This window comes from Neoarius graeffei, chromosome 5 (assembly GCF_027579695.1).
Source record: "Neoarius graeffei isolate fNeoGra1 chromosome 5, fNeoGra1.pri, whole genome shotgun sequence".
NCBI classification, from domain to species: Eukaryota; Metazoa; Chordata; class Actinopteri; order Siluriformes; family Ariidae; genus Neoarius; species Neoarius graeffei.
This window is the reverse complement of record NC_083573.1, coordinates 76,228,971-76,256,778: the sequence shown is the minus strand read 5'-3', so window position 1 is coordinate 76,256,778 and position 27,808 is coordinate 76,228,971. Positions and strand designations below refer to the sequence as shown.

General features: G+C 40.6%; 1 protein-coding gene across 10 annotated transcripts in view; it reads right to left on the bottom strand.

Annotated features, from left to right (window-relative positions):
* LOC132887067 (receptor-type tyrosine-protein phosphatase mu-like) overlaps positions 1 to 27,808 on the bottom strand; it is a 521,363-nt gene that overhangs the window by 6,424 nt on the left and 487,131 nt on the right. For all 10 annotated transcript variants that reach the window (XM_060922408.1, XM_060922409.1, XM_060922413.1 and 7 more), the window contains 9 exons: positions 20,098 to 20,195; positions 15,826 to 15,942; positions 15,207 to 15,361; positions 14,868 to 15,003; positions 9,402 to 9,551; positions 9,113 to 9,286; positions 7,957 to 8,088; positions 3,524 to 3,649; positions 3,261 to 3,424 (listed from right to left, as the gene is read on the bottom strand). In XM_060922408.1, coding sequence (XP_060778391.1) covers positions 3,261 to 3,424; positions 3,524 to 3,649; positions 7,957 to 8,088; positions 9,113 to 9,286; positions 9,402 to 9,551; positions 14,868 to 15,003; positions 15,207 to 15,361; positions 15,826 to 15,942; positions 20,098 to 20,195 — 1,252 coding nt within the window. The remainder of the gene's footprint in view (positions 1 to 3,260; positions 3,425 to 3,523; positions 3,650 to 7,956; positions 8,089 to 9,112; positions 9,287 to 9,401; positions 9,552 to 14,867; positions 15,004 to 15,206; positions 15,362 to 15,825; positions 15,943 to 20,097; positions 20,196 to 27,808) is intronic.

Below are 27,808 nucleotides of genomic sequence, written 5' to 3'. Positions count from 1 at the left end.
ACCGGAAGATCAGCTTTTTGCATTGTGAAGGTATAATTAATTTGTTACTGGGGTCCAACCGGACCCCAGAGTAAAGTTTATCTGTCTTTCATTTTATAATTGAATAGCACACTGAAAGTTAACTTCTTTTATTTCTTTTATGTTCCATAATGAAACTACCAAGGCATTCCTTCTTGGGGTCCGTGTGGACCCCACTGCTGCAATAAGCACAGGCTGCAAAACAAAAGCCCTAAATTATTTTACAATTACTTTTTTGTTTTAAATTCTGTAAGAAAAGACCTAAGTTGTAATCCAGAATGTTTTACAGCTGCATGAGCTGCAAAAATCATGTATATAATGCCAATTTTTTTTGTGGCGCTATAATTTGCTACATGTATGCTAGTTATTGCAATATTACTGCAATGTTATTGCATTTATAATACATCATTGATATTCAGCCATAGTGGATTTTGTTCTTCAATAAAGCTATGTCTGTTTGCTGCATCGAATTGGTTCTTACTGCATTGATTTCAAGGTATTCCCTCCTGGGGTCCATACGGACCCCGCCTGGTAGTTTGTGTATGTAAAATTGGCTGGTAGGATGAAGGTTAAGTGTGTTCTTTATGCCTTGGGCCCTTTAGTGTATTGCTGTTATTAATACAAGATGTTCTGAACAAAACGTATCTGGTGATTTTGTCTTTATAAGCTTTAATTTTAAAGAAAAGTATTGGGGTCCAAACGGACCCCACATGGTAAGATTAAGGTGTAAAATAGCATGGTAGGATGAGGGTTAACAGCATATTTACAATAACAGATAGATACAAAACCTCACTAAAGCCCTTTTTGAACTGTATTTGTGATTTTAATCCAATACCAGGCTAGAATGTGTATAGTCTGAAAAATCCAACAATAACAATTACAAAGTAAATGATCTTCTGTAATTCGCTGAACACACAGCTCTCTCTGTGATAATAATCTTGTTCAAATCAATCTCACGGTAATATAATCACTAAAGTGGGTAATAGACATGGCTGTGCACCGTGTTATTACTGTTATTGAGTGTTATGCCTGTCGTCTAACCCTGACATGTACATCCAGGCTAAAATATGGCAATTTGGCGAATTACACAGATACTTGCACAGATATCCTTTCCAAATAAGACATTCAAATTCCTTTCAGTTCCATTAGCGAACCTCCGACAGCTTGAAAAGGGCTATACAGTAGATGTGTTTCAATTCTGTATCTAGAGTGTCCTTCATAATTATTGGCACCCCTTGTAAAGATTAATAAAAAGGGTTCGAAAAAAATCCAGCTTTTGATGAAGTAGCTTCATCTCACACTGAAAAAAAAAAACCCGAGAAAAATCCAACCTTTAATTAAAATAAATTTATTCAGAGAAAAACAAATCCCTCATCACGAAATAATTATTTTCAACAAAAACACGTGCCACTATTATTGGCATCCCTGGAAATGATGGTGAACACAATGTAACTGAAGCATGTTTCCCATTTAAATTGAACATTTTTGAGTTGATTGGAGCGTGTAGGAACTTTCAAGCTGTAATCCATGACTTCCTGATTAACTGGGGGACAAATATGAGGTGACACAGAGGCCAAATTCCCTGATACCCCTTTTCCACCAAATCAGTTCCAGGGCTGGTTCGGGGCCAGTGCTGGTGCTGGTTCACAACTCATTTAACTTGCGAGCCAGATGAGAACCAGTTTGCTTTTCCATAGCTCGCGGTGCTTAGGGGAGCCACGTCATTACGTCGCTGTATACGTCAGTTACATCGCTGCGTTTGCATAAACCTTGGCGCGAATATCAAAGCAACAACAACACGGAGAAGAAGAAGAAGCAACAACAACAATAATGGATGACTTCGCGTTTGTACAGCTGCTGCTTCTCGGCGCTTAAAAATGGCAACCTTTCGCGGTCTTGCGATTGTTGTTGGTCTTAACAACTCTGCCCCCCCGCTGACGTAAGCGGTTCTTTCCTCTGGCCCAGCAAAGAGTTGGCGCTAGCCTGGAACCGGTTTTTCTGGCTCCAGAGCCAATTCTTTGTCAGTGGAAACAGAAAACCCGGTTCCAAACTAAGCACTGGACCCGAACCAGCCCTGGAACTGCTTTGGTGGAAAAGGGGCATTAGTCATCCATCAACATGGGAAAGATAAGAGAACACACAAACCAAATGAGGGAGAAGTGTGTTGACCTTCATAAGTCAGGGAATAGTTTAAAAAAAATAGCTATTCGCCTGAAAATGTCCATTTCTACGGTTAGGGCAATAATAAAAAAGTGGACACCAAGTGGAACTGTTATAAACTTGCCTGGAAAAGGATCCAAGTTTATTTTGCCACCACATACAGTAAGGAGGATGGTAAGAGAGGCAAAAAAAATATCCCCAAGGATCACCTTTGGTGAATTACAATAAAAAGTAAAATCTTAACGTTTCCAAGTCTCCAAAACCACCATCAGACGCCACCTCCATACCAACAGATTATTTGGAAGGTATGTCAGAAAAAAAGCCTGGGAAAAAAAAAGCCTGAAGTTTGTGAAACGCTATTACAACTTTGACTGGAACCGTGCTCTCTGGTCTGATGAAACAAAAATGGAGCTTTTTGGTGATAAACACTCAAGGTGGGTTTGGTGTAAAAAGAAGGATGGCTATGATGAAAATAATCTGATCCCAACTGTAAAATATGGTGGACATTCTGTGATGTTTTGGGGCTGTTTTTCCTCCAAAAGCCCTGGAAACCTTGTCAGGGTACATGGCATCATGGACTCCATGAAATACCAGGACATTTTAAATCAAAATCTGGCTGCCTCTGCCAGGAAACTCAAACTGGCTCATCACTGGCTCTTCCAGCAGGACAGCAACCTGAAGCATATGTCCAAATCAACACAAAATTGATTAGCTGAGCACAGAATCAAGCTTCTGCCATGGACATCTCAGTCCCCTGAGCTGAACCCCAATGAAAACCTGTGGGGTGAGCTAAAGAGGAGATTTTACAAGGGAGGGCCTCAGACCCTGGATGATCTGGAGAGATTGTGTAAAGAGGAATGGTCTCAGATGCCCTGCTCTGTCTCTCCAACCTTACAAAATATTATAGGAGAAGACCAAAAGGTGGATTTTTTTCGAACCCTTTTTACAAATCTTTACAAGGGGTGCCAATAATCATGGAGGGTGCTGTAATTGTCACCATTGATTAATATATCCCCTTTGCCTGTGTGTGAACATGTCTATTTATGCGTGACAGACCTTGATAAAGAAAAAGAAATACTCACAGGCAGTGCACCACAGTACGTCCCTCTCCTCCATCGTACTCCTCTTGCCACTTGTCCACCTGCCGGATTAATTTGAGGAATGAGCGCTTGGACACAGGTGTGTCTCGGTACATGGGCCAGCCCAGGAATTGAAACTGCTGGACCATGCGGTACCCGTCCTGTGGCTGACAACAACAAAACATTGGGATCAACAGCTGTCTCACAGAGCAAGCATTAAGCAAATCAATATTATCTGTCATGTGTGTGTATGTAAGTGTATATACCCGTGCAGCATTATAGATGCGGAATATCCTACTAATAATATCCTCCTCTAAATCGGCAGATACAAACTCCACCTGGATGGGTCCATGCCTGTGTACACCATTCTCAGGCCAGTACTGTGGACACAGCTGCACAGAAACATGCATATTAGCCCTACAACAATACAATCCTACTTTTATTACATCAATACAACAATGCAGCATATACTCTTCAGTGTGCTCTAAGAACTTTTTTTTAGTTTGATCCCAACATAATGACATTACATGAACGAAAGCACTTTAAGTATTACAGGCTGGCTGTTATAGGAACAAAAGCAGGTTATTTTATGAAGAGAACTCAAGCACACATCTGGTTGTTTCATGTGACTTGTACCTGAATTGTATCCTGATAATATTCTGAAAACTCTATTTTCCCGGAACTCCAATTCCCAGGTTTCCCTGCCAGCAACCACACCCACTGTTTCTTCCTACCAGTCAGTCTTGCTTAAGAACTAAGCTAAGAATCTTTTCATTCAGTCAGGGAGGTCATTTGGCTCAGATCACTACTAAGAGCCAACGCTTTTGCTCCCAAATAACATTTTGTATTCCAATTTGTCCAGTAGGGCGGCACGGTGGTGTAGTGGTTAGCGCTGTCGCTTCACAGCAAGGAGGTCCGGGTTCGAGCCCCGTGGCCGGCGAGGGCCTTTCTGTGTGGAGTTTGCATGTTCTCCCCGTGTCCGCGTGGGTTTCCTCTGGGTGCTCCGGTTTCCCCCACAGTCCAAAGACATGCAGGTTAGGTTAACTGGTGACTCTAAATTGACCGTAGGTGTGAATGTGAGAGTGAATGGTTGTCTGTGTTTGTGTCAGCCCTGTGATGACCTGGCGACTTGTCCAGGGTGTACCCCGCCTTTCGCCTGTAGTCAGCTGGGATAGGCTCCAGCTTGCCTGCGACCCTGTAGAACAGGATAAAGTGGCTAGAGATAATGAGATGTAATGAGAATTTGTCCAGTGATTATTCTTACTTCTGTAACTATTGCTGAAATTGCTTCATAAAATCTTATGCTACCTTCTAATTAACAAAACATTACTTTGCATTGTAATTATATACAATCAGTTTAACCCTCTACTGCATGATGTTGCCATATAGACACAAAGATTATTGTTGCCATCTAGACATATAGATTATTGGACTTCCTGCTTGCCACCTGAATACTGTGTACGAGCAGCAGGCTAGCGGCCTGGCTCGTCGAATTCTTAAGGACTCGACTCATGCTTTGTTCCCAGCATTTGAGCAGCTGCCATCTGGTCGCAGGTTCCGCTGTCCGGCCTGTAAGACCCAGAGGAGGAGAGCAACCTTTGTTCCAAGTGTTATTCTCCTCCTGAACTCTAAGAAGTCTAAGACAGTTACAATAACTTAAGTCTTCTGTACAATACTCTAGTGCAATATCACATGTCCTGATGTGCAATATTACAATATCACCTTGCCACTTTAACTACAATGTCACTCTAATCATATTGTCATTTTATTTATTTGCCATATTTTATCTGATGCCTTTTTTTTTTTACTTTGTTACTGGCAACAGGCCTGCCATTGTACATTGTACATAATACACTGGGTTTTTTTTCTGCCCACCCATTCTTGTGATTTTATTCTTTTTGTGATTTTATTTTCTTGCTCTTTTAATGTACCGCTCTTTGCCCTTCTAATTGCCCTTCGGGGATAAATAAAGTTTTGTCTAAGTCTAAGACACAATTAATTTCTTATTTTTCTAATAGGCAGTACCAAAAAACCCCCACTATGTTTTACTATTTATTTGTGAAACGGGGGACTTTCTTTTGCTCTGAAACATAATGGTCAGGTTAAATGACCAAGAAATGCGAGGTGCACTTCATTTTTCAGCAGATGCTTGATGCCTCATGACTATTTACACTAACAAACAGCTCAGAGAAGTATTTTAAATAAATTACACGGCAGTTTCCATTTTTAATATACAAACCCCATTTTCAGAAAAGTTGAGATATTTTCGAAAATGCAATACAAACAAAAATTGTTAACTGACTTTTTACAATTTGTTAATTCACGTGAACCAGTACAAAGAAAACATTTTCAAAATCCATGAGAGAATTGTTCGTCAATTCAAAAAGAACACTTCTCAATGCAAGATTGCAGAGAATTTAGGTTTTTCAAAATCTACAGCATAAAATCTTGTGAAAAGATTCAGGGAATTCGGAGACATCTCAGTGCGTAAAGGGCAAGATCGGAAACCACTGTTGAATGTGTGTGACCTTCGAGCCCTCAGGTGGCACTGTCTGAGAAATTGTCATGCTAATGTGATAAATATAGCCACATGTGCTCAGGAGTACTTCAGAAAACCGTTGTTACTTAACACAGTCCACCACTGCATCCAGAAATGCAACCTGAAACTGTATTATGCGAGGAGGAAGCCATTCATCAATTCTATGCAGAAACGCCGCCGATTTCTCTGGGCCCAAACTCAACTCAGATGGACTGAAAGTCAGTGGAATCATGTGCTGTGGTCAGCACATTTCAGCTTGTTTTTGGGGAAACCAAACATTGAGTTCTCCGTGGTGAACACAATCATCCAGTTTGTTATCAGATAAAAGTGCAAAAGCCAGCATCTGTGATGGTATGGGGGGCATTAGTGCCCATGACATGTGTGAGTTGCATGTGTGCGAAGGTACTATTGACATGGAGGCATATATTGGGATTTTAGAGAGACATATGTTGCCATCAAGGCGACGTCTCTTCCCAGGAAGTCCATGCTTATTTCAGCAGGACAATGACAGGCCTCATTCTGCACAGGCTACAACAGCATGGCTTCGTAGACACAGAGTGCATGTGCTTGACTGGCCTGCTGCCAGTCCAGATCACGCTCCTATTGAGAATGTATGGCGCATCATGAAGAGGAGAATCAGACAACGGCGACCACGGACTGTTGAGCAGCTGAAGTCTTGTATCAAGGAAGAATGGAAAAAAATTACAAAACTGCAACAGTTAGTATCTTCAGATCCCATATGATTAAAAAGTGTTATTAAAAGGAAAGGTGATGTAATACAATGGCAATAATGCCTCTGTCCCAACTTTTTGAGTGTGTTGCAGGCATCAAATTCTAACTTCATTTATTACAAAATACAATTAAGCTGGTCAGTAAAACTATTGAAAATCTTTTCTTTGTACTTTTGTCAGTTAAATAAAGATTCATGTGAATCAACAAATCATAGACTTTTGTTTTTATTGCATATCCCAACTTTTCTGGAAATAGGGTTTGTAAAAAGAAAATTATAGACTAAGAAAAATCCCATATAGAGTTTATGTGAGCTCTGAGTGGCTCTGAATGTTCACCTCAAAAAGATGACTTGGTTCACGAACAACACATCACTAACACACATCTGTCGCCCAGTCACTCTAACTGCACTGTATCTATTCCCCTCACTCTCATTGCTAGGTTTTGCTGGTTATCACTAACTAAATGTTGGGCTTTTGTTGCTTTATATGAACTTTATCTGCCTTCTTCCAGTTTTGGCCATTTTTTTTGTGATGCCATTTTTTCAACCACTGGGCCATGCGCATTTACACATGCAATCAAACATGCCTCTGTTCGACAGTCTGAAATTGGATAACTGAATCATGTGTTATTATACAAATTAGCTTCTAACACTTGACTCAAATTCTTGTTCTTTTCCTTGTTCTAGCAGTAAAAAAAAAAGGAAAAGATGGTCACCATCAAAACATACGGCAGCATATTGCTGCCACGCCAGAATTTCTTATCACAAGAAAAGTTACTTGTTATAAGATAATAAGTATGTATGCCATAATAACATGAAAACAACTCATTAAAACGTGAAAAACTTCTTGCTATAGCAATTAACTTCTCATGTTATAATGTAATACTGATCCGTTTTACTTTTTCTAGCGTGGCAGCAATACGCTTCCATAAAAAATTTGTAAATTTGCGTGTTTAAAAGTTTCTTGAAGGCGCCAACTTTGGTAGTGTTGAAAGGAGTAGAGGTTATCAAATGTAGCATGGACAGGTGTGTGATGTGGCGAAAATGCATCTTGGGCTTGATGAAATAGTTGAAACCATTAGAATTAAAGCTGTTCTAAAAGCATCTTTATGTAAATAATTTCTTTATGTAAAAAAATTTCCAGATTTAATCCACATGCTCGTGAAATGACCATGTGTAAATAGGACTATAATCTCTTTATAGGGATTAGTTTTCAGGCTGCAGTGGGAGTAGAAACTAGAAGGCTCTCCCTGACAGTACAGTGTGGATTAAGGGTAGGGCGAGTTTGGGCTTTGATTCTGACCAGCTTGTCCCCTGGATAACCTGCTGCATTTCCATAATGACTTGAGAGTAAACCGCTCATATGTGCAAGACAGAGAGGAAGTGACAGAGAAATGTAAAAAAAACCAAACCACACACACACACAGTACCTGGGCAGGATCCACGTCATTCAGCATTACTATAGATGTGCAGTGGTAGTCCAGGACCAGCCTCCAGAAGTCTTTTACAGTGTTGGGCAAAGGATGCTGGGTAACGATGAAAGCAGATGGTTGCTTGTAGCTCTGTAGAGTGATCCAGAGACAGAAAAGGAGAAGAATGTGAATAAAATGAGAGTGTGTGTGAGAAAAAGAGAGGGGGTCAGCACTTTTTCTTGCAAGAATTGCTGTACAGTGAGAATATGAATGTCCTTAGTCAACTAATTGATGTAAGAGGCTTTTCATTTCCGATGTTTTTGCTTGTTATGCCCTTATTCCGTGCTACTGCTACTGACATTTCCATTTGCTCTAATGAAAATAAATGCCCTGTTTCTGGTCTTTGAACATATTTTCCATAAAAGCAATCTAGATGAAGTTGTATGGTTTAAAAAAAAAAAGAAAAAGAAAAAGAATCCACGGCTGTGAATCCGTTTTATGTATTTGCATGACACTGGAATAAATCAAATCCATCTGTTTTTTAATCATTCTCAATAAGCACATAATTGTGCATGGCATATTGAGCGAAGTAGTTCACATTTATCATGTTTGCTCCCCCCACTGATCTGCTTTGGCTTTCTGAAAAAAAAAAACCCAAGTGATTATTATATAGGGATGAATGTGGAATTTATTGTCCCACATGGACAAGTGAGTACTGCTGAATCGAGGAATCTGATATGTCCACTGCTCTCTCTCTCGCTCTCTCTCTCTCTCTCTCACTCTCTCCATATGTCTCTCTTACTGGGTTCCTTTGCTTTCTACTCAAATCTTTTTGCTCTAATGTTTTCCATTCCCCACTGTTCTTTTTTCTTGCTCTTTGGAAGTATCGTATTATATTAAAGCATCCTGGTAATGTTTTCATGTCTTGGAAAATAAATGCACTTTCATTGCCACTATACTCTACTATTAATGTTGATAATGCGATGCAAAGGAAACTAAATGTAACACACGAGAGTGACACTGTCAAAGCTGTAGGTGTCTTTTTTTTAACCCATGGCTAAACATACAAAAATCCCAAAGGGAGACTTTTTCTCATTAACTCCATCAGACTTTCAGATAAAACAATCAGTCTTATTTTGGCTGCAGCAGCTTGCAGCAGTGTTTATGTACATACATCCATTAGGGCAGCGTTGATGTAGTTGCTGCTCTCGCCATCAATAGTGATAAGGAAGGGTAGGCAGCGGTCCGGTGGTAGCACATCCATGCACCGGTTCTTCTCATGGTTCCTTGGCAGAAGAGCAATGCTGCAGTCTTCTACACGCAGTGTCGGCGTGACCATGTTTAGTGTCTGAGTAACAACACAATCCAACAGTCACACTATTAATACTATATATGACCTTTAAATGCCAATGAGCATGTTTTAATCCTGGTGCTGTCATGCAGTCAAACACACAAACACTCACTCTGAACTCCTCTTTAATCTGGCTGGAGTTGGTCTGAGGATCTAGACGGTTCATGTCATAATACACTGAACGCAGCTGATTGGCTGGAATGGTGGTATCACCACACAAACACGCCTCCAAGATGGCATCATGGATGAACACATATTGCTCCTAAAACCAAACCAAACCAAACCAAAAAAACTAGTAAAAACTTATGGGAAATCAATACATTAAGACAAAAATAAAAAATAACAACTATACATTTCATAAAAAATATTTATTTTTATTATACTATTATCTAAACAACAATATAAGGAACAAAACATACAGGGGTCCTTGAAAGTTTGTGAACCCTTTAGAATCTTCTATATTTCTGCATAAATATGACCTAAAACATCAGCAGATTTTCACACAAGTCCTAAAAGTAGATAAAGAGAACCAAGTTAAACAAATGAGACAAAACTATTATACTTGGTCATTTATTTATTGAGGAAAGTGATCCAATATTACATATCTGTGAGTGGCAAAAGTATGTGAACCTCTAGGATTAGCAGTTAATTTGAAGGTGAAATTAGAGTCAGGTGTTTGCAACCAATGGGATGACAATCAGGTGTGAGTGGGCACCCTGTTTTATTTAAAGAACAGGGATCTATCAAAGTCTGATCTTCACAACACATGTTTGTGGAAGTGTATCATGGCACGAACAAAGGAGATTTCTGAGGACCTCAGAAAAAGCGTTGTTGATGCTCATCAGGCTGGAAAAGGTTACAAAACCATCTCTAAAGAGTTTGGACTCCACCAATCCACAGTCAGACAGATTGTGTACAAATGGAGGAAATTCAAGACCATTGTTACCCTCCCCAGGAGTGGTCGACCAACAAAGATCACTCCAAGAGCAAGGCGTGTAATAGTTAGCGAGGTCACAAAGGACCCCAGGGTAACTTCTAAGCAACTGAAGGCCTCTCTCACATTGGCTAATGTTAATGTTCATGTGTCCACCATCAGGAGAACACTGAACAACAAATGGTGTGCATGGCAGGGTTGCAAGGAGAAAGCCACTGCTCTCCAAAAAGAACATTGCTGCTCATCTGCAGTTTACTAAAGATCACGTGGACAAGCCAGAAGGCTATTGGAAAAATGTTTTGTGGATGCATGAGACTGAAATAGAACTTTTTGATTTAAATGAGAAGCGTTATGTTTGGAGAAAGGAAAACACTACATTCCAGCATAAGAACCTTATCCCATCTGTGAAACATGGTGGTGGTAGTATCATGGTTTGGGCCTGTTTTGCTGCATCTGGGCCAGGACGGCTTGCCATCATTGATAGAACAATGAATTCTGAATTATACCAGCGAATTCTAAAGGAAAATGTCAGGATGTCTGTCCATGAACTGAATCTCAAGAGAAGGTGGGTCATGCAGCAAGACAACGACCCTAAGCACACAAGTCGTTCTACCAAAGAATGGTTAAAGAAGAATAAAGTTAATGTTTTGGAATGGCCAAGTCAAAGTCCTGACCTTAATCCACTCAAAATGTTGTGGAAGGACCTGAAGCGAGCAGTTCATGTGAGGAAACCCACCAACATCCCAGAGTTGAAGCTGTTCTGTATGGAGGAACGGGCTAAAATTCCTCCAAGCCGGTGTGCAAGACTGATCAACAGTTACCGGAAACGTTTAGTTGCAGTTATTGCTGCACAAGGGGGTCACACCAGATACTGAAAGCAAAGGTTCACATACTTTTGCCAGTCACAGATATGTAATACTGGATCATTTTCCTCCATAAATAAATGACCAAGTATAATATTTTGTCCCATTTGTTTAACTGGGTTCTCTTTATCTACTTTTAGGACTTGTGTAAAAATCTGATGATGCTGTAGGTCATATTTATGCAGAAATATAGAAAATTCTAAAGGGTTCGCAAACTTCAAGCACTACTGTAATGGGGGAATAATGTTACCACCTCAGAGTGGATTATTTTCCAGTAAAAGCTCACCCTGAACTGTTTAATTTCTCTTATAACACAGTGACTTGTCAATGATTGCAAATTAATAATGAACGACAGGTCATTTTTAACTGTTTGTAATTACATTTCATGTTAATGACCATGTGTCAAGTTAGTTCCTGTTATCACTTATGACAGCTATAAACGTTGTTCTCTCATCAGCATCTCTTTTTACTCTTTCTGAAAAGTGAAAAAGTGAAAAGTGGGGAAGCCATGGCCTAATGGTTAGAGAAACAGCTTTGGGACCAAAAAGGTTGCTGCTTTGATTCCCTGGGCCAGTAGAAATGGCTGAAGTGCCCTTGAGCAAGGCATCTAACCCCCAATTTTTCCCCAAGCTGTTCTGGGTATGTTGTACATCGCTCTGGATAAGAGCGTCTGCTAAATGTAATGTAATGTAATGCAAACACCTCTGTACTGAAGACTTTCCCCTGGCGGAAAGCTCTGATCATTATAAAGTTCTGCCATTGGAGTCTCCTTCCATAAATGTTAATAAACATTTTCATACACCATATCAGTCCCTATGAGTCAACTGTTACTATAGAAATGATATTGGATCAAGTGCATTAATATAAACATATCAGTAGAAATACAGACTGAACTGTTGTCAAAGAGCATCTTCTGGCCAACATGGCTGTGATATACAGTAATTCAGCAATATCACATGAGCGGCGTTGTATTGCATATAAGCATGACTGTAATTACCTGTGATATTCAGTACAACAGCACAATTGCAAATGGTCTGTACAACTGTTCTATAGTCGCTGTGCAATGCACAGACTGGCTGACAGCCTGTAGTAAGTGCAGTAAGGGTTTTAATGTAATTAACTATTGCTAGAATGGCAATTTTATGTACTGAACACAGACACGAGTGAAACAGAGTGAAATGAAACAGCACTCTTGGAATCACTCTTGGAACATCTCATCTCATTATCTCTAGCCGCTTTATCCTGTTCTACAGGGTCGCAGGCAAGCTGGAGCCTATCCCAGCTGACTACGGCCGAAAGGCGGGGTACACCCTGGACAAGTCACCAGGTCATCACAGGGCTGACACATAGACACAGACAACCATTCACACTCACATTCACACCTACGGTCAATTTAGAGTCACCAGTTAACCTAACCTGCATGTCTTTGGACTGTGGGGGAAACCGGAGCACCTGGAGGAAACCCACACGGACACGGGGAGAACATGCAAGCTCTGCACAGAAAGGCCCTCGCTGGCCACGGGGCTCGAACCCGGGCCTTCTTGCTGTGAGGCGACAGCGTTAACCACTACACCACCGTGCCGCCACTCTTGGAACATGACTTATCCAATCAAATTTGTGAACTGGAAATAACTGTTGTGTAAATTAATATATGATTACTTCTAATTGCATCTCAGTAACATACTACTGTACATTACATATCCGTGAACATGCTTTCACCACATACAACAGTATTTCTTAGATTATCATCATATCTAGTTCAATCACACTTCATTTCCAAGTGCTACTGTGGTGGCTTGGATGTCACCACAGGGCCATCAGTCACTCCTCCAGCTTTCTGCCTCTGCAGGCACTCAGACCTGCCTGGCTGATGCTAATCTTTCATGAAGTGACATTTGCGAAAATATCTCAAGATGTCATCTTTGACAAAAGTCCAGGCACCAGGGTCAGCGGCTTCACCACTGGAGCATCACTGCTGACTCTCCTGTCCTTGGCACTGATTATCGGTCAAACTGATTCTGAGTTTGATCTTTTGAGAAACGCAAGAGTAATACCTGCTGTTTTCTTTTTATAGAAAGAAAAAATCTCTTCCCCCAAGTACCTTACCATTTTAATGATATTTAATCACATCCTGGGTGTATAAAGACTCAGGGAAAATGGCAATTTGTCCTTAATTTGTTGAATATAAACTAGTACACATGTGCCATAAATCGCTTTAGTAGTTTCTGAAACTACTTTGTGTTTATTTTTACCTATCTGCTTCTATTTGCAAAAGTCACTGAAAACTAACACAGTTTTATATGCTGTCAAGAAATTAATTTGCTTTCATTATTTAATTCCTCTAAGCTGGTGTATACCAGGATGCAGCAAAAGAAGCACTTCCCTGCTTACCATCATACCAGCAACTACAAGGTACAAGCTTTATTGCTCCAGTTTTGTGCAACATGTGTCATGAACGGCAACAAGAAATGATATCCATCCATTATCTCATCTCATCTCATTATCTCTAGCCGCTTTATCCTGTTCTACAGGGTCACAGGCAAGCTGGAGCCTATCCCAGCTGACTACGGGCGAAAGGCGGGGTACACCCTGGACAAGTCACCAGGTCATCACAGGGCTGACGCATAGACACAGACAACCATTCACACTCACATTCACACCTACGGTCAATTTAGAGTCACCAGTTAACCTAACCTGCATGTCTTTGGACTGTGGGGGAAACCGGAGCACCCGGAGGAAACCCACGCGGACACGGGGAGAACATGCAAACTCCGCACAGAAAGGCCCTCGCCGGCCACGGGGCTCAAACCCGGACCTTCTTGCTGTGAGGCGACAGCGCTAACCACTACACCACCGTGCCGCCCCCATCCATTATCTGTAGCCGCTTATCCTGTTCTACAGGGTCGCAGGCAAGCTGGAGCCTATCCCAGCGGACTATGGGCGAGAGGCAGGGTACACCCTGGACAAGTCGCCAGGTCATCACAGGGCTGACACATAGACACAGACAACCATTCACACTCACATTCACACCTACGGTCAATTTAGAGTCACCAGTTAACCTAACCTGCATGTCTTTGGACTGTGGGGGAAACCGGAGCACCCGGAGGGAACCCACACAGACACGGGGAGAACATGCAAACTTCACACAGAAAGGCCCTCACCGGCCACTGGGCTCGAACCCGGACCTTCTTGCTGTGAGGCGACAGTGCTAACCACTACACCACCGTACCATCCCAAGAAATTATATTTGTAAGACAAAATACTAATTAAATGAGCAAACTGGGAGCACAAGTCTTAAATGCAAAGATCTTTTGGAATCAGTTGGCAGCTAGTTAGCTGTACATGGTTTGGGCAAGTAGATACATATCAAGCACATGATCATGTATAGCTCTGTCTAGGACAACATGTGAAAGTGACTTAAATCTGATTTAAAAAAAATATTTTTTAATCAGACATTATACAGTACTTAGACAAAAAAAAAAAGTATTTACGCCACGTAAATCTTGCTTATTTTTTTTATTTTGAATGTCTCTTGGACCACTTCCGCAAGCCAAGTCGGTGAAATAATCTCAAGATTAAACAAACATTTCACTCAATAACAAATAAATAGCATAACATTTGCGCAAAGTGGCTTATAGATTTGTGCAAAGTTCATCTGCAGTTTGAAAAGATGGGTGTTTCTGGGTCTTATGAGTTCTGAGTCAGTATGAGTGTTTGTGTGTGTGTGTTTTGTTTGAGGGTGGTGGTGTGAACTTGGCGTGAAGTGGTTTGGCTGCAGTACCTCCGTCTGGACCATGTTGACTCTGCGTGAGCGGAGCTCTCGCACGCAGTTATAGATGTCAACCACACCCTCACGCTCAGCCATGTCCAACATGATGTCAATGACGATAAAGCAGCCCGTACGTCCAGCACCAGCACTGCATGCCCGAGCGAGGATGTGTGTGTCAGGAAACCATTTCACATTCAAGGACAAATGAGTCATATAGAATACAGAGTAAATATACAGTATGTGGAACTGTAAGGAGAGTAATACAGTCATTGACTTCTGTTCATATCTATTGACTAAACGCATGAGTAAGATCCACACAGCTACAGAATGGCTGTATCATTATCTTCTGACCTGCAGTGGACCACCATTGGGCCGGCATTAGCTGGGCTCTTGGATTTGACTCTGCGAATGAAGCCCAGCAGACCTGTAGCATGATACGGTACTCCATGGTCCGGCCAGCCAGTGAAATGGAACTGCCTGATCTCCCTGATCTCATGAGCTCCTCGCTGCAGTGAACAAACAAGCAAACACGCACGCACACACCGAGAGAGTTTAAGAGTGAGGTCTGTTGGCAAACTATTCCATTCAAACTCCCACAAATATCATCCCTAAGCATCTGTGGTGTTTGTGTGTGTCTGTGTGTGTGTGACTTAAGGTTTGTGCATTTGTGGGAGGATGAGAAGGAGTGAAATACAGCTAGAGGAAAGAAGACCAATGATTCACACCCTCACACACGCACACTGTCTCACACCTACACAGGCCCTCTGGAATTTATTTGCACAAAAAGCAGGAGTTTAATGCAAAAACTGGACAGATGTAACAACAAAATGTTTTTGTTTCTCTTGTGTTTCAATTTTAAACTGATTCATGAAACTCCAGTCATTTGAAAAAAAAAAAAAAGCTATTTTCCCCCATTCCATTAGAGTCTTTTAATATAATAAATTTCCAAGTCCAAACGACCAGCCTGTACCTTTTCCACAGCGAAGGTTCGAATGACATATTCTGAGAGCAGCTGTGTCTCGATCAGTGTCACCTTCATGTCCCGGTAGATCTCTGTGTCATCTGGCCAGTACTTGCAGCACTTAACCTGAAAGACACCCACACACACAAGCAAATGCACATGTTAGTAATTCTCCATTAACCAGCTTCCAGTTGCCGCCAAATTACTCAATGATCCGATAAGATTAGCTCAGAGAAACAATCACACTCTGGTGAACAGAGCTACATAATCCAGAACTCATATACAGTCTTAGGAAATTCAGTATCATCTTCAATATTTGTTGATATTTTGCACCGAGAGCTTGAAGAGATAAACTATAGAGCACACACAAAAAAGATTTATTCCTTTTCGCAAGCCAACGCTCCCATCTTGAGTGCCCCAGATATGTGGCAAGCTCTGGGCCTGATGATCCCCTGACTAATTACCCCCAGTGGCTTGCTCTTGAACTCTCTCATTACTCGGTCCACACTCACAGGACCTGAAAAAAATTGCTATAAATCAGGCCAGGCTTCTTCGCCATGAGAAAAACAAAGAGCACATTCTTATACCACAGCACATTGTCTGTATTATTTCCTTGATGTTGTGATGATCAATACCATTTTGCCTTGGGACCAATTCCCTTGCTTTCTTTCCATTTGATCATTTACTGCCCTCTTTTCTCATTCACTCACATTATGCTACACTTCCCTTTCTTCTTTATTTGCCTCTGACACCATTATCATTTTTCTACCCCTCCATCTTCTTTACTACATTTTCCTACTTTATGGCCTTATTAAGACTGGGCTAATTGGTGAAATAATTACGGTTTAATGGGTGTTTGGAAACAGTCGTAGTCATGCTAGTTCCGCCTGACGGATCTTGTCAGAAAAACACCGGTAGTGAGATGCTATCTGCACTTCTCTAACTGCCAAAAATGAGATTATGGTTGGAGAAGCTTTGAAACCAGGAAGCATTGTTTTGGTTACGATTCATGCTCATATTTGTCAGATAATTCACCACAATTTGAGCTTGTTCATGCTGAATGTCTTTCAACCTCTGTACAGTTCTACATGAGAACCAAAGGTCTTTAGAACAAACCCTCACATATATAACATCTCTCAGACGTACAGGATTTTTCCTCATGAGTGAAGTAATTAGGTCTAACTGGTCTACTATTTATAAGTGGCTAACTAAAATTCACTCTGATTTCAACAGCATTATCATTCCGTTTGCACTTTAATAACTTATTAATGAGTTAAATGCGATGCTGTGCCGAACCAGCAGAGACCCCTTTTGTTCTTGTCAGATATTGAGATGGGGTTTTAGAAATCCCATTAGTTCCAAGCCACAGATTTCCACTGGGAATGTTAGGGATTAGTCCTCCACTTGCCATGGGCATCCTAAAGCACAATGATATCACCATATTTCAGTCTCACAGTGGATTTCAGCTCCTTTAGCAGCCAACAGATATGCTAACGCAGATAAATGAGGGATGGACATAAGGAAACCAATATCCTGGATTAAAGCATTAGGTATAAACCAAGGATGGCTAGATGCTGTGGCTAACTGTGCAATGTAGGATAAAGCTTTGCTAACAATCCAAAAATTACCTAGACTAAGTACCCTAATGCTGACATTTCCATGGTTAATAATCCTCAAATTTAATCAGCAATCTGCATGTAATGCAGTTTAAGACAAGGTCTAGCATGGTATGGCCACTGAGAACATGAGCAGGCTAAGGTGAAAGCATGAGCAGATGCATTATGCTCTATTATTATACATACAGGACACTTTTTCCATGGAATAAAAACACGCATTCTGTTCATTTGGTTTGAAGTCACCAGGTTACCACAGGGCTGCATACATGTCAACCTATACGGAATGTCCGTATTTTATACGGATTTGATTCAATAAACGTAGTATACGGGCGTATAAATAAAGTTATACGGATTCTTTAAAAAAACTTCAATATTTATTTAGAGCTATAATCAATTCCCACGATGATAAAAGAGTGTATAACATTTACAAACATACTGTACACCACAGACAGCCAGTAAAGAGTCTTATGAAATCGCATGTTATCTTGTGGTAGCGAGACTTCGTTCCACTTTTGATCATGCGCACACCGCATTGCGAGAATCCCGTCAACCGTGAAGTCATAGACATATAAACATAGACACCGCCTTCTGCGTAGAATCATACGTCATCCTCGCCGCCATATTGGATGTGGCAAAGTGGAGATTCTTCAACCGTCTCTGGTATAGCGTCTAGACAGTAGCCGAGAATAAAGATGCCTCATTCATGTGCTGCGTTTAACTGTACCAACAGGTTTACCGTCCAAACGAGATCACATGGGATTACCTTTCACAGGTGAGACTGGAAAAATACTTTTCATTGTATTTGGTCATTATAACGTAATTTTACAAACAGATTTTCCTGACTTTGTGGCTAATATGAAGTCTCGTGCATAATAGCCGCTCGGTGAAACCTGTCTCCAAACAACGAAGTATTTCCTTCGTAACTATGCTGATAACACTTTGTGTTTTTGTCAATCACTGGAGCTTTGTATTCATTCTGAAGGTTTATTGTTATTAATATTGAATAAAAAGTAACTGGGATATATCATTGTTAATTATCATTCAAATTTTAGGTAAATTATTTTAATTTGCATCTTATATGGATTTTGGTTATACAGGTTTGATTGACCAAAGGTTGACATGTATGGGGCTGGTACAGAGACAAACAACCATTCACACCTATGGTCAATTTAGAGCCACTAATTAACCTAACCTGCATGTCTTTGGACTGTGGGGGAAACCAGAGCACCCGGAGGAAACCCACAGCTGCTGGACTCGAACCCAGGACCTTCTTACTGTGAGGCGACAGCGCTAACCAACTGCACCACCCTTGCTCAATATCATGCTAGCTGAAAGGAATATATCTGATATACCACTCAATGCCAGCCAATATTATTTAATTATATCACAACACTGTTGAATACTTGATTCTGATTGGCCAGAAGGCATTGATTAAGTTTACGTAATAGCCTTTGCCTACATTTTTCATTTTATTCATTTTAAAAGAGAGAAAAAAGGACTGCTATGCTGCAAGTGATAACAGGAACTAACTTGTTTCATTGTCATTTTATAAAACAGAACTATAAATTGATGAACATCATACGATGTATCATTTATTAATTCAATTAAAATGTATTTATTTCTGTGGGCAAATACCAGTGGTTTTAGAGGAATAACACACTTCAGGGCATGCTGGTATTGAAAAACAATCAACAGATATCACACCGCACCATCATTGATTATTTTCCTATAACAGCATACACTGTTGTGTTTTATTCCCTACCTAGCACAGTTAAATGACTTTCACAATGTAGCTCCTAACAAAGTGCCCCTAAACACTAATACGACATGCAGTAGATTAAACATATCAGCCTTCAGTAGCTCTGGAGAGGACTAAACTGTGTTAAGTATGTGTATATGCTTGTGGGTGGAGAAGCAGCTCATTCAAGAGGTGAATAAATATTATTGCTTCTCTTTTAGGGACGCAGGAGGTGTTTGTGCTTTTGAAGGAGTACAAAGAAACTGTCCAGCTGAGAAGCAGCTTGGTGTGAATATGGAGGACACGGAGAGGGCTGAGCCCAAATCCCAGAGTTCATCAGCAATGAGACACAGCAGATGGTGGCAATGATGAAAAGGGAGAGACGTGATTCGCTACTGCCGAGATGGATGGCTACTCAGTTAGGCTTGATAAAGAATGTAACAGTCTGCTGGGATATTAAGCACAGTATTTTAAACAACAGAAGCAAGGGACCAGATGTGAAGCCAGTGAAGAGTGGCAGAAAATTTGAGAAATGCACTCAAATTTTAACTATGGCAGAGTGTAAACATTCTTAGGTCCCTTGGGATCTTCAACGGTCTACAGGTGGACAGTTTTGTGTCTCGTGCTCTGTAGCTGGTAAATAACGTACACGGATACTTCCATTTGTCATCAGTAAAAACACACACATCGGGTGATGTGAACAGTATGTTGTTATGCTGTTCAATTTCTAAAGCACAAATGCTTATAACAGGGTACAGCATTCTCAATTTTCTTTATGGATTTGGCTCAATAGTGGCTAAAATGTTGCTCAGGATTATATAAAATCATGAATATTACATTTTCTTGAGACAATTTATCATTTTACAGCTTTAAAGCAATAAGTTGGGAGATATACTGTAAAGCGCTGCAGGTTACAGATTAACTTACCCTGCCAACTTCCACCAGGTTAGTCACCATGACGATGGTTGCTGTGTTCTCTTGCCACACCATTCTCCAGAAGTCGTAGACGGTTTCTTGCATGGGTCCTGAAACCGAGAATGCGAGACAGGAGAGAGAGAGAGAGAGAGAGAGAGAGAGAAAAAAACAGATGTGAACGAAACATATAATACACTGATAATGCATACATAAATAAAAAAACAGACATTTCTGTATCTACATATACCATGTGACCTACAGATCAAGTTTCAAAATCAAATCAAGTTTATTTGTACAGCGCATTTAACAATAAACATTGTCGCAAAGCGGCTTTACAGAATTTGAACGACTTAAAACATGAGCTAATTTTATCCCTAATCTATCCCCAATGAGCAAGCCTGTGGCGACGGTGGCAAGGAAAAACTCCCTCAGACGACATGAGGAAGAAACCAGACTCAAAAGGGAACCCATCCTCATTTGGGCAACAACAGACAGCCTGACTATAATATTAACAGTTTTAACAGGTATAACCCTCAACTGTCCTCATGGGGCCGTCCTTCACAGGAGTGGGGTGATAAAACTACAGCACATCGTTTGGAGCAAGAGGACTTGAAATGGGCATATAGTGTATCAGTACACCTAGATACATGCAAATGAATGTATTTTGTGTGTCTTGTGTGTCTACATTTCCATTAAGCTCCAAAACACCTTAATGGATCAACATTCAGCAATAAGGACGCAGTGCAAGGAATTAAAATCACACAGTTAATTAATTCTAATTAGCATTGTTTTTAATCAACAGCCGCATTACAAAATGACTTTTGACGAGCTAATTAGCTCATGCAAATCTGGGTGCGCTTTCTCCACTGCTGATGCTTTACCTCCAAGCCAAAGTAAATTACATCCACCAGAAAAAAAAAATGAAGGAAAAGAGATTTGACATATTCAAATCCACACAAAAAAAAAAACATCTGCATTACCAAACCATTGGCTTGCTCTGAAAGCAGTCGAAATTACTACTTGTACCAGAGTTTTTCTCATTATTGGACTTGTCTGATGTTGTTTGTAACATGTACTTACAGCAAGAGGTCAGGTTTATTTCTGATTTCACTCCTTAATTGCAGAATATATTATACGTCATTACATACTGTGTTTAATTATTTTTAGATTGCTCATTCACGTGTGCTGCATGTAGAATTTCTGTATATTTACAAAGGACATCAGGAGACAGTGAAATTGCAAACACAGACCCCTTTTCCACAGCCGGTTCAAGGCGGAAATCTTCTGTCTTTATTCTGCCTGCCGTTCTGTATAAAATGTCCGAATGCGGAATGTGGGGTCTGTGCTGTTCCGTCTCCGAGCCGGAATGATTAGTAGTAACAGAGCCGGAATCGACATCTATGTAAAAGGGACATCTGGAACGGTGGGACAGGGGTGTGAAGTTTTTGACCTTGACATTCTACTTTCTGAGACCAGCGTGAATTCAGTTGTCTCTGTCTACAGCGTCTAAGGTCTGTGTGCCTTTCTGCCTCAAATCCCTTCTTATGTTTTCACTTTCTCCTTCAACATATTTCTGATCCACAAACATATTGTTTGCACAATTCTCTCCACTCCTCTCTTCCTCATTACCTTTCACTCTGATTTTCTCTCTCTCTCTCTTGCTCTCTCGCATAGTTTTCTCTTACACTTTTTTCACCCTGAAAAGCCGGCTCAGTTTGTGCTCTAAAGGACACAAACATATATATATATATATATATATATATATATATATATATATATATATATATATATATATTGGGGTTGGTATTTCCCAAAACGTGAATTATTTAATGGAAGTGATTACATGTTGCATATGATGCTCAGTAACTTTGCATGTGTTTAAAGAATGATAAATGTGTATGACTTACAAAAGCACCTCAACACTCAGTTCACCCGCCGTTGTTTTTAAAGCAGTGCTGGTATGATTGGGGTATTCATATTTCTGACGCTTAGATATGTCACACTAGACGTCGATGCTCTGTTGTGTCGCATCATGCCTCTGGTTGCGGAATGCCACCTCGCAATGTAAAACACACACACTGGTGTGGCTTTATTTGGTTCAACGTAAATTACTAAAGCCAGAATACTGAGGTGCCTTCTTTACACCAGTATTGTGGAATATCTGTGTAAAAAGGGCTACACACAGACACACACATATATATATATATATATATATATATATATATATATATATATATATATATATATATATATATATATATATGTGTGAATATGTGAGAACCCAGTTAAACAAATGAGACAAAACATATTATACTTAGTCATTTATTTATTGCGGAAAATGATCCAATATTACATATCTGTGAGTGGCAAAAGTATGTGAACCTTTGCTTTCAGTATCTGGTGTGACCCTCTTGTGCAGCAATAACTGCAACTAAACGTTTGCGATAACTGTTGATCAGTCCTGCACACCGGCTTGGAGGAATTTTAGCCCATTCCTCCATACAGAACAGCTTCAACTCTGGGATGTTAGTGGGTTTCCTCACATGAACTGCTCGCTTCAGGTCCTTCCACAACATTTCCATTGGATTAAGGTCAGGACTTTGACTTGCCCATTCCAAAACATTAACTTTATTCTTCTTTAACCATTCTTTGGTAGAACAACTTGTGTGCTTAGGATCATTGTCTTGCTGCATGGCCCACCTTCTCTTGAGATTCAGTTCATGGACAGACATCCTGACATTTCCCTTTAGAATTCGCTGGAACAGTATAATTCAGAATTTATTGTTCCATCAATGATGACAAGCCGTCCTAGCCTAGATGCAGCAAAACAGGCCCAAACCATGATACTACCACCACCATGTTTCATAGATGGGATATGGTTCTTATGCTGGAATGCAGTGTTTTCCTTTCTCCAAACATAACACTTCTCATTTAAACCAAAAATTTCTATTTTGTTCTCATCCGTCCACAAAATATTTTTCCAATAGCCTTCTGGCTTGTCCACATGATCTTTAGCAAACTGCAGACAAGCAGCAATGTTCTTTTTGGAGAGCAGTGGCTTTCTCCTTGCAACTCTGCCATGCACACCATTGTTGTTCAGTGTTCTCCTGATGGTGGATTCATGAACATTAACATTAGCCAATGTGAGAGAGGCCTTCAGTTGCTTAGAAGTTACCCTGGGGTCCTTTGTGACCTTGCCGACTATTACACGCCTTGCTCTTGAAGTGATCTTTGTTGGTCGACCACCCCTGGGGAGGGTAACAATGGTCTTGAATTTCCTCCATTTGTCCACAATCTGTCTGACTGTGGATTGGTGGAGTCCAAACTCTTTAGAGATGGTTTTGTAACCTTTTCCAGCCTGATGAGCATCAACAACACTTTTTCTGAGGTCCTCAGAAATCTCCTTTGTTCGTGCCATGATACACTACCACAAACATGTGTTGTGAAGATCAGACTTTGATAGATCCCTGTTCTTTAAATAAAACAGAGTGCCCACTCACACCTGAGTGTCATCCCACTGATTGAAAACACCTGACTCTAATTTCACCTTCAAATTAACTGCTAATCCTAGAGGTTCACATACTTTTGCCACTCACAGATATGCAATATTGGAACATTTTCCTCAATAAATAAATGACCAAGTATAATATTTTTTCTCATTTGTTTAACTCTTTATCTACTTTTTGAAAATCTGATGATGTTTTAGGTCATATTTATGCAGAAATATAGAAAATTCTAAAGGGTTCACAAACTTTCAAGCACCGCTGTGTGTGTGTGTGTGTGTGTATATATATACACATATATATATATATATATATATACACACACAACACTGACACAAATTTTCTTTTTTTACCTGTTTACTGAAACATATTCAGGTTATAGTTATATAATGGACATGGACATAAAGTCCAGACTTTCAGCTTTCATTTGAGGGTATCCACATTCAAATTGGATGAAGGGTTTAGGAGTTTCAGCTCCTTAACATGTGCCACCCTGTTTTTAAAGGGACCAAAAATAATTGGACAATTGACTCAAAGGCTATTTCATGGGCAGGTGTGGGCAATTCCTTCGTTATGTCATTCTCAATTAAGCAGATAAAAGGCCTGGAGTTGATTTGAGGTGTGGTGCTTGCATTTGGAAGATTTTGCTGTGAAGAAAACATGCGGTCAAAGGAGCTCTCCATGCAGGTGAAACAAGCCATCCTTAAGCTGCGAAAACAGAAAAAACCCATCCGAGAAATTGCTACAATATTAGGAGTGGCAAAATCTACAGTTTGGTACATCCTGAGAAAGAAAGCAAGCACTGGTGAACTCATCAATGCAAAAAGACCTGGACGCCCACAGACGACAACAGTGGTGGATGATCGCAGAATAATTTCCATGGTGAAGAGAAACCCCTTCACAACAGCCAACCAAGTGAACAACACTCTCCAGGAAGTAGGTGTATCAATATCCAAATCTACCATAAAGAGAAGACTGCATGAAAGTAAATACAGAGGGTTCACTGCACGGTGCAAGCCACTCATAAGCCTCAAGAATAAAAAGGCTTGATTGGACTTTGCTAAAAAACATCTAAAAAAAGCCAGCACAGTTCTGGAAGAACATTCTTTGGACAGATGAAACCAAGATCAACCTCTACCAGAATGATGGAAAGAAAAAAGTATGGCAAAGGTGTGGTACAGCTCATGATCCAAAGCATACCACATCATCTGTAAAACATGGTGGAGGCAGTGTGATGGCTTGGGCATGCATGGCTGCCAGTGGCACTGGGTCACTAGTGTTTATTGATGATGTGACACAGGACAGAAGCAGCCGGATGAATTCTGAGGTATTCAGAGACATACTGTGTGCTCAAATCCAGTCAAATGCAGCCAAACTGATTGGTTGGCATTTCATAATACAGATGGACAATGACCCAAAACATAAAGCCAAAGCAACCCAGCAGTTTATTAAAGCAAAGAAGTGGAATATTCTTGAATGGCCAAGTCAGGCACCTGATCTCAACCCAATTGAGCATGCATTTCACTTGTTAAAGACTAAACTTCAGACAGAAAGGCCCACAAACAAACAGCAACTGAAAACCGCTGCAGTAAAGGCCTGGCAGAGCATTAAAAAGGAGGAAACACAGCGTCTGGTGATGTCCATGAGTTCAAGACTTCAGGCAGTCATTGCCAACAAAGGGTTTTCAACCAAGTATTAGAAATGAACATCTCATCATTATCTCTAGCCACTTTATCCTGTTCTACGGGATCGCAGGCAAGCTGGAGCCTATCCCAGCTGACTATGGGCGAAAGGCGGGGTACACCCTGGACAAGTCACCAGGTCATCACAGGGCTGACACATAGACACAGACAACCATTCACACTCACATTCACACCTACGGTCAATTTAGAGTCACCAGTTAACCTAACCTGCATGTCTTTGGACTGTGGGGGAAACCGGAGCACCCGGAGGAAACCCACGCGGATACGGGGAGAACATGCAAACTCCACACAGAAAGGCCCTCGCCGGCCACGGGGCTTGAACCCAGGACCTTCTTGCTGTGAGGCGACAGCACTAACCACTACATCACCGTGCCGCCTAGAAATGAACATTTTATTTACAATTATTTAATTTGTCTAATTACTTTTGAACCCCTGAAATGAAGGGATTGTGTTTAAAAAATGCTTTAGTTCCTCACATTTGTATGCAATCATTTTGTTCAACCCACTGAATTAAAGCTGAAAGTCTGAACTTCAACTGCATCTGAATTGTTTTGTTCAAAATTCATTGTGGTAATATACAGAACCAAAATTAGAAAAATGTTGTCTCTGTCCAAATATTTATGGACCTAAATATATATATATATATATATATATATATATATATATATATATATATATATATATATAAAATCTTTATACGATCCTCAGAAGTCATGATCACTGACAGAGTCTGACACTTGGAAAGCACTGGAGGGGTGCAGGTTGAGTATTTTAGCCAGAAACAGCAGGTACAAACTGACAAATACTGCTCTAATTTGCCGACACACTAAAAAAGTCCTGTTCACCTATAAGTGAAGTCAGCCTTCCCCAATTAGACTGGGAAAGTTCCTCGAGCTTACAGGAACGGAAGCACTACAGCAGAGAGTATGATGGCCTGTCAGACAGCTGCCCTGTCACCACAGGAACAATGTCTCGCATGGAGCAGCCCAGTGAGTTCCTCTCAACAAGGCTTCCGAGACAGTGTGCAAAAATCTCCCATTTTTATCAAGGAATTTCACACCATGGGATTAAATTGTTGGCGGACATACTAAGAATACTTTCGTTTCTCAGTCTGCCTGAACGTAATTAGTGTATGTCACCAAATACTGTATGTGATTGGCTCAGATGATGCAATTAAGCTCTCTGAGTGGGTCATGTGAGACACAATATCAGCTTTGGCGTGTACACTGAAATCTATTCTACCTGTTGAATGAGTGCTGTTGAATACTAAATTCTTGGTCAGAAGAAAATTTCTTGAACAGCATCCCTGATGATAGCTTTCTTTATAATATATTATCATTTCTATAGTCACAACCTGTAGAGGGATTGCATGGTGGACATTCCATGTAAACTGATTAAAATGTGCTTTGGTTGATTATGGGTACATTTTCTGTGAGGAGACACTGATTTAACATTTATGGAAGGAGTCTCCAGTGTCAGCACTTTGCAACAGTCAAAGGTAAATGTAATGTTTTCAGGGCAGAGAGCTCTGTGGTGGCGGCACGGTGGTGTAGTGGTTAGCGCTGTCGCCTCACAGCAAGAAGGTCCTGGGTTCGAGCCCCGGGGCTGGCAAGGGCTTTTCTGTGTGGAGTTTGCATGTTCTCCCCGTGTCCGTGTGGGTTTCCTCCGGGTGCTCCGGTTTCCCCCACAGTCCAAAGACATGCAGGTTAGGTTAACTGGTGACTCTAAATTGACCGTAGGTGTGAATGTGAGTGTGAATGGTTGTCTGTGTCTATGTGTCAGCCCTGTGATGACCTGGCGACTTGTCCAGGATGTACCCCGCCTTTCGCCTGTAGTCAGCTGGGATAGGCTCCAGCTTGCCTGCGACCCTGTAGAAGGATAAAGCGGCTAGAGATAATGAGATGAGATGAATGAGCTCTGTGGTTTTTCAGTAACATGTGAAGCTATGTTTTCTGTCTTATTAACTTCACGAGAGAGAGAGAGAGAGAGAGAGGCTGATGAGGGAGCTATAGCTGCTATAATGTAAGTGACAAGAGAAGCCAATTACTTTCATGGACATTCCACAAAAAGTGTCATTCTTTAATTAAAAAAATGGCTCATTGCTGTGGTATAATAGGAATAAAACACTTTGGGATGTAATTGTAAAGGATTTATTCTTAATTGTAAGGATTTATTCTTAATTGTAAGGATTTATTCTTGATCTCAGTTTAACCAAGACTGACATGTGCAAATATTTTGTGTTTAATCTTATGTGGAACATTCTGCTTATTATTGATAAGAAATGGCCTTTGATATCTGTCTGAACATTGCTATTATATCATATCATAAGAACAGGCTGTGCATCAAATATTTTGTGTTCTATCTTAAGAACAGGCTGTACATCTTATTATTGCATATCATTGCCAAGGTCTTCACACACACACACAGCTGCAGTGATGTCACACTCACTCACACACACACACACACACACACACACACACACACACACACACACACACACAGACATATAAAAGCCCT